Below are 7,730 nucleotides of genomic sequence, written 5' to 3' on the forward strand. Positions count from 1 at the left end.
GCTCCCCTACCTCCCACCCTCCTCCAACAGCGGATTTCTGTGTCCCCTTCGCTGCCACAGATGGCGTTTCCTGCATCCCCGTCATGTGATCGTGGTTTCTTGTGACTGCCTTCTCTTCTCGCCCCTCTTTCACTGTGGCAGTGTCTTGAGTTGCCTTAGAGTTGGGGTACCGTGCTCTGGGCTCACTCAATCCTTCCCCTTTTCCTCTGTGTGTCTGTCTCGGCTGTGCTTGCTGGCGGTGGCCATGCTGCTGTGGTGACCTCTATGGTTTTGGTGTGGGCCTCCCAGGACAAGGAGAAAGTGAGTGTGCCCCTCCCTCCCCTTCTGCCATGTGTCTCCAGCCTGGCACCACCTCTGGCCAGGTCTTTAGAATCACCAAGGGACCTTAGAGATGTCCTTTCCCTGTTCATGGACTGGGAAACTGAGGCAAATTCTAAGCTCTAGAGTCAGAGATAAGGTTAAACGAGGGTCCGGGGTCCTGAGGGGCTTTGGGATGGGCAGAGCCCAGAGACCCAGAGCATATGGGGGAGCTAGTGTCCATGTGTTCAGGCCAATTGCTTCTCCGTGTGCCTCAATGTTCCAGGGACCATTGCAGGGGAGGGGCTGAGACCTTGGGGTGCCTGGAACCTGGCTTTGAGGGTCCAGCCACCCTGATGCCCTCTGTTCCCAATGGCAGGCCAGCGAGTCGGAGGAGAATGGCTCAGACAACTTCATGCACTCCATGGACCCACAGCTGGAGCGACAGGTGGAGACCATCCGGAACCTGGTGGACTCGTACATGGCCATCGTCAACAAGACTGTGCGGGACCTTATGCCTAAGACCATCATGCACCTCATGATTAACAATGTGGGTGCACCACCCCCCATGGGGGGCGGGTGCTCTTGTGAGACCAGGGAGGTGGGCAGCCAGGTTGGCCTGGAGGGAGGGTTAGGTCCAGAGCCATCCAGAGGAAAACCGTATAATGTGATTCACATACCTAAGTCCCTAATATGCTTGAAAGCGTTTCAGGAGGGGCTAGGATCTGCATCTTTTGAGAACACCCAGACCATGTTTTAAAATACACACTCTACAGAACCACTACCACCTGCGGCTCAGTGAAAAAGCATAGACCCCGGAGAATTAGAACTGCGTTTGAATCCTGCCACAGATTCGCTTTGTGACTTTGAGCAATTGAGCTACCCTCTCTGAGCCTGTTTCTTTATATGTAAAACTAGAGGCCTGGTGCATGAATTCATGCACAGGTGGGGGCCGATCTGGCCAGGCTGATGGGAGGGGGGGACACCGGAGGTTGGTTGGCCCTGCCCCCTGGTCGAACTCCCTGTGGAACTCCCCATGGAGGGGACAATTTGCATATTAGCTTTTTATTATATAGGAAGTGGATAATAATAGAGTTGAGGAATAAATTAATATAAAGGGCATAGCAACACAGTGCCTGGCATGTAGGAGCTGTTCAACAGATATTTGAATAACAAGACGCAGGCCTCTGGTGTAAAAAACTCAGCATCTCTCCATGAATATCCCAGAGCCTAGGCCAGGTACCCTTCCCCTACACACCGAGACTCACATCTCTCCCAATCCAAGCACATTTATACCTGTTGCTCCAGGGCTCAGAACATTTTAAACTATCTTCCTTATTTTGGTCCAGTGGAGCATGCAAGTCCTTGGAAAGGGTTTAACCAGCACATTTACAGGCGAGGAAAGTGAGACAGAAAAATGCTGCATAAGCGTTTTCCTAGATATATGATAGTCCCTGAGTGTCCTCCCAGATCTGTGATCCTGAACAGGTCACTTTTCTCTGGATCATCTGAGAAAAGGGCAAGGGACCAGGGCTGAGAGTTTAGGCAGAGACCCCACCCCAAAACTTCCAGTCCAGGGCACGGTCATAGCAGGGCCCCGCGAGGCGGGCAGAAAAGGCGTCAGGTCCCACTCCTCTCCTCTCTTCGCCTGCCTGCACACAGACCAAGGAATTCATCTTCTCGGAGCTGTTGGCCAACCTGTACTCGTGCGGGGACCAGAACACACTGATGGAGGAGTCAGCCGAGCAAGCTCAGCGGCGCGATGAGATGCTGCGCATGTACCACGCACTGAAGGAGGCACTCAGCATCATCGGCGACATCAACACGACCACTGTCAGCACGCCCATGCCACCGCCCGTGGACGACTCCTGGCTGCAGGTGCAGAGTGTACCGGCTGGACGCAGGTACCAGGGCCGGCCCCCACGGCCCCAAAGCCCCCCAGCCCGGGGCCCGCGGGAGGAGGGCCGGGACCGGGCAGTGGCGCGCCCGCGTCACCGGGGCGGCTCCCACTGGAGCGAGGGGCGGGTCTTAGAGAGGGTGGGGCTTGTCGCGGGGCGGGGCTTGCCGTGGAGCGCTGGCTGCGAAGCGGGACGGGGCGGAGCTGGAACGTGGGAGCCACTGGGGGCGGGGCTTAAGTTCTGGCGACCACGTGGGGCGGGGCTTGCGTGCATGGGCGGGGCCTGCACGGGGCTGAGGCGGGGCTTCGGGTGGGGCGGAGCCGCTCATCGCCCGCCTCTTGTCCTCGGCTCCCTTTTTCCCGCAGGTCACCCACGTCCAGCCCCACGCCACAGCGCCGAGCCCCCGCCGTGCCCCCAGCCCGGCCCGGGTCCCGGGGCCCTGCTCCTGGGCCTCCGCCTGCTGGGTCCGCCCTGGGGGCGGCGCCCCCCGTGCCCTCCAGGCCGGGGGCTTCCCCTGACCCCTTCGGCCCTCCCCCCCAGGTGCCCTCGCGCCCCAACCGCGCCCCGCCCGGGGTCCCCAGGTGAGTAGGGGTTGAAAGCCGCGAAAGAGACCGCCGGGCGGGCGTGGCCGGGAGGGAGATGTGGCTGGATTCTGCAGCATCCGCCCTGGCCGCCAGAGCCGGCCCTCGAGGGTGCCAGAGCCCGGAGGTGTGGCCGAGGGCTGGCGGAGCCTGCCCCCTAGGGAGCGCTGAGTCCCGGAGGTGGTCGTTTCTGGGGAGAGGGCGGTGGGGCTCATCCCACCTGCCCCCTTCTTTCCAGCACTTGCATGGCGCTTCCCTCCTTTTTCACTCTTTCTGTCACATATTGCATTCCTCCTTCCTTCCCTTTCTCCATTTGCCTCCACTTCTCTCACCCAGTCCCTAGTGAGCCGCCTACCTTAGGTCTGAGGATATGAACCCAGGTCTTCCTGGAATGTGTAGATTTTGTTCACTTACACGCAGGGCTACCCTGATGTCCCCACCTCCCAGTCCTGACTCTTTTGAGCTGTCCCAGGAGGATGTCCCGCCTCTGACTCACAAGGACAGAGGCCAGGCTGTGACTGTGACCAGTGAGGTGTGTGATGTGTGTGGGCGTGCACACGGGTGTGAGAGTGTAAGAATGGCACCCAGGCAAGGGGTAGGACATGGAGCAGCTGGGAAAGGCTCTGGGAGCCATGGGACCACCTGATGGCTTTCTTCCTTCCCCCTGCCTCTGGCCCTACCTGTCCTGGGCCAACATGCTGAGTGTTGGACAGGAGTGGGTGAAGGCTGACCCTTTCCCAGAGATTTTCAGGGAAAAGGATTCTACTTCATCCGTTGGCTTTGCTTCTTGATCCATGACCCTCTTAAGGAAGCTCACTCTGATTTCTAACACAGTCTGCCCTGTTCCCACTGGACATGTTGTCTGAGGAAGCACAAATCAGACCAACAGCGTCTATTTATGTTTCCAGGTGGCTGGAGGGTAGGGTCATGGGTCCAGCCTTCATGAACCCAAAATGCAGCAGCGATGAGGCTTGCTCTACGGTGATCTGTGATCAGAGCGGATGGGGTAAAGCAGGCAGCATGGTACTGATCAAGAGCATTTCAGAGGTTCTGGTTCACTCTGGCTGATAGGCAAGTCATTTCCCTTCCAAGGCCTCAGTTTCCCTTCTACCAAGTGATAATTAACATTCTGCCTTTTTCCCAGGGTTGGTGTGGGGATCAAGGGAGACAGTGGCTAGAGGAATGCCTCATTAACTACACATGTGGCTCTACGAGCACTTGGCTAACTTCCAACGTGAGTTCAGATTCTTGAGGATATTTGACATGCCCAGGTGCCCAGGTCTGTGCTGAGGTCTGACATATGGGAACTTGAAGATTTCAGTTTTGCTAACATACAGGCAACATTTGGCACATCATGGCCCTGCCTCAGGGGCGAGAGCAGTCTCAGGGAGTCTCAGGGCAGCTTGACATCAGTGAGGTCTGGGTGCTGACTGAGAAGGCTCAGGTTGTCAGGAGTTGGGGGGCACTTGGGTAGGGAGCTGTGTGGGCAAAGGCTTGGTGTGGGATGCTTTGAGGAGAGCCGCTGGCCAGAGCAGAGTGCAGATAGAACGAGGAAGAATAAGCAAAGGTTGCCCTAGGTACAATGGGACAGCTTGAAGAACCCTCAGCGTCCACAGAAAAGTTGGACTTGTTAGGACTCAACACGGTGGGTAACAGGGAGCCATGGAAGGCTCTTGGGCAGAGAAATGACAACTGGACCCTAAGAAAGCAAAACCTATTCTATGGAGCATTGCAGATGGCCCTCTGAGCACGCCAGGCATGAGTGTGCAAGGAGCTGGTGCAAATGCCTCCTGAATGCAGGCGAGCTTCTGTGTTGTGACTCAGGCCACGCGTGTGCTTCAGTGTGCCAAGTGGCTGCATGCCCCGGATCCATGCTGCACGTGCCAGCCAGTGGGGGTGCTGGGCAGTGGGAGGTGGGAGAGGTGTATGCGTGTTGTTTGTGGGCATGTGTGTCAGCGTGTGCATGCGGGGCTGTGGGGCCTCACAGCTTTGTGTGCACGCCCGTGCGTGTGCGTGAGTGTGTCCGCCACCCCCAGGCCTGCCCTGTCCGTGCGTGTGAACTGCCATGTTGATTTCGTGCTGTCTTTCAGAATCACTATCAGTGACCCCTGAGGAGCGTCAGCCACGGTAGGTACATGCCTCTTGGCCTGCTGCATGAATGGTGTGACTGCCCCTGCTGCACCAGCTCCACACTGGGGGGCACACCGGGGCCTTCAGAGCCAGGCTCCCCGCCCTCTCCCTTCTGCAGCTCCAGACTTATTCTTTCCTCCTTCTGTCCTCACTGCCAGCTGCTCTCTCATCTCCCTTCTCAGCGAGCCTCGGGACTCAGTGCCACTGCTCAGGATCTCCGTGGCTGAGCCTCGGGGGCTCTTGGGACAGGCTCCGCAACCGAGCTGGCAGACGTGGTGTTCTCCAGCGCTGCCAGAGGCAGAGAGCTCGTGCTTTATGGTGTAGGGGCAGGGAGCTTGGGCTCAGGCAGCCTTGGAACGTCACCCTGGGGTGCCACACTCGTTCCCCAGTCAGCCATGCTGCTGGGGCAGGACGGCCAGCTCGCAGCCTTGGAGCTCTAGGACCCGAATCCACCAGAGGAGGGCAGAGTCCCACCTCTCTTATGCAGTGATCTCGGGAGAAGGCTCTGGTTGTTTGATGATTTCTGAAAGCCTCGGGGGTCCTATCCACACCATCAGCCCAGAACACCTCACAGGCGAGGCAGGGTCCCGCAGCCCCTTCCCCTGCCTCCTTGGTGTTGTCACGCCTGGGAGTGCACGACGGAAGGCAGCGTTCTCAGCCCCAGGTGAAGCAGCCAGCCAGCCCAAGGGCTCACAGACCTGGGCCTGTTGCTCCTAGCGGTGGCCTACACTTTTCAGCCAGGGGGACGGCAGTGGCTGCTGACCTGGGCAGGTCAGCCTCTCGGAGTTGCATCCCAGCTGGGCCGCAGAACTCGCCCAGTGAACCCGCCTGCCACTCTGTCCCTGCCGCTGACTCTCCTTCTTCTGCTTCTCCCCAGCAGGAAGGGCCCAGCCTCACCTACGCGACCTGCGGTCCCCCGACCACCTGAGGCTCCCCTCTTAGACTTATAAGCCTGTGGCCACTGGCATCCAGCTGCCTGTCCTCCACCTCCCCAGGGACCCTTCAGAGGACTCCTGGGCTTTCTGCCCACCCAGAGGCCTCCAGGGCTCCCTCCAGCCATCCTTGTAGTTTTGCCTCCTGGTTCAAACAGTGTTCTTTCTCCTGCCTTTTCCATCAGGCCTGGTGGCTGTTGCCTGGGGCTCATGGCCCCATCCTCCCTGAGGCTAGTGGTGGCCTGGGCCAGTGGGTCGAGGATAGGGAACCACAGAAGAAGGAAGCCAGAGGGGGCTGAGCATGTGTCTGGAGCTGTGGGTGCACTGCCTGGTGGTGTGTGAGAGACCAGCGTGCGTGGCAAGGGGAGGGCCACCCCAGCCTCCAGCCCAGACCCCACAAAGCTCTGGCCCCCGCCCATCTCCGGCTCCTCCCTTCCACCTTCCCTTTCTTGTCTGTCCCCTCTCTGCCAGAATCCTTGCCCACACCTTCACCTGCATCTTCTTCCCCTGCCCTCCCCTCACACCCCTGCGGGCTCAGCTGCCCTTGCCTTACCAGCTCTCTCCCTCCTCTCTCCTGTTCTCTCTGTTTCCTCTCCAACTGCCAGCCGATCGGGTCAGGCAAGTCCATCCCGTCCTGAGAGCCCCAGGCCCCCCTTCGACCTCTAACCAGATCCCTCTATTCCTCGGAGACTTCTCTTTCCAAGCCTGCCTGGACGGCTGTTCTGTGACTTGACAGTGGCTCCCCAGCCCCAAGGCCTCCCCCTTCATCTGTGACTTAGTCTGTTGTAGTGGTGAGCTGACACACCCAGCGTGACGTTGGTGAAACTTGTGCCCCTCTGTGGTATTTCTCCCGCTCCGTTCTATAAATATCTATAAATAACCATATATTATACATACATATATATATATATACATGCACACAGACATGGCTGCCACAGCCTCACTGCTAGTGCTGGGAATTACCATGCTGTCCTTGAGGAGTCTTGTGGCCCAACTATAAGGGAACACTGTCACCCTGACATCCTCCTCCAAAGCGTGCCACCTCCGATGAGCTTCCCTGTCATGCCCGCCCAGCCTGTGACAGCCAGCCCCCTCTGCTGCCATCCCATCCCTCCCTCCTGCGCAGGGGTGCTGTATTGGCAGTGCGTGGTTCTCTGACCGCTACCAGTCTTACTGTCTCCTGGCTGAGAATAAAACCCATTTCTGGACAATGGGGAAAGTGTGTCCTCTGCTGGCTTGTGTTGTCTGCGGCACTCAGAGAGAGGTGAGGGTTTAACATTGGGGTGCAGGGGTGGGGGGGACCCAGCCATTGCTAGGGTGCTGTAAGGAATGATAAAACCAGGCCCCACCCTTTCCACGGCTACTGGGAAAGCACCTGGGTATTAGCAGGTCCTCGTCCTGTGAATCCTGCTCTGACCACTAGGGGGCAGGAGCACCATCAGCCTGGAGGGAGGAGGTGGGGTGTGGGCCCGCAGGGTGGAGGGACTGAACAAACAGGCCGCCCAAGGGCAGGGTCATGGAATGGAAACCTGGCCTGGAGGTTGGCTCTCTGGGTGCTGGGATGCTGCTTTCCCTCCCCAGGGTTAGATCAGTCTCCGGAGTCTGTCGGCCATTCAGGCAGGACTGCCCCTGAGAGCCCTGTGGCTGACCCCGTGGAGTCCCCCAGGCTTTACCAAGCAGCGTATGACAGGTCCAGATCTCTAACACCCCCACTGGACATGCTCAGACACCCTGGGGCTCCGCACAGTGCAGAAGCCTGCCCTCTGCTAGCAGGCCCCACTTCCTGTTCGGTACCCAGACAGAATCCGAGACCCAGTGACCCGAAACAGAAACACACAAGGCACCTGGTGGGCGTGGCTGCGACTGAGCGTCCACCTATGAACCAGGTCACG

The 7,730-nt window shown here is 58.7% G+C and overlaps 1 protein-coding gene across 19 annotated transcripts in view; it reads left to right on the forward strand.

Annotated features, from left to right (window-relative positions):
* DNM1 (dynamin 1) overlaps window positions 1-7,051 on the forward strand; it is a 44,108-nt gene extending 37,057 nt beyond the window's left edge. For 2 of the 19 annotated variants that reach the window (XM_080670579.1, XM_080670570.1), the window contains exons 18-23: window positions 289-300; window positions 677-847; window positions 1,960-2,201; window positions 2,561-2,776; window positions 4,867-4,903; window positions 5,784-7,051. In XM_080670579.1, coding sequence (XP_080526705.1) covers window positions 289-300; window positions 677-847; window positions 1,960-2,201; window positions 2,561-2,776; window positions 4,867-4,888 — 663 coding nt within the window. In that variant the 3' untranslated portion in view covers window positions 4,889-4,903; window positions 5,784-7,051. Of the gene's footprint in view, window positions 1-60; window positions 121-288; window positions 301-676; window positions 848-1,959; window positions 2,202-2,560; window positions 2,777-4,866; window positions 4,904-5,783 lie in introns of those variants that run through there. The other 17 variants (XM_080670568.1, XM_080670573.1, XM_080670574.1 and 14 more) reach the window with 13 other exon arrangements.
* The last annotated feature ends 679 nt before the right edge of the window (window positions 7,052-7,730 follow it).

Source organism: Plecotus auritus (genome assembly GCF_963455305.1).
Source record: "Plecotus auritus genome assembly, chromosome: 5".
In the NCBI taxonomy this organism is placed as follows: Eukaryota; Metazoa; Chordata; class Mammalia; order Chiroptera; family Vespertilionidae; genus Plecotus; species Plecotus auritus.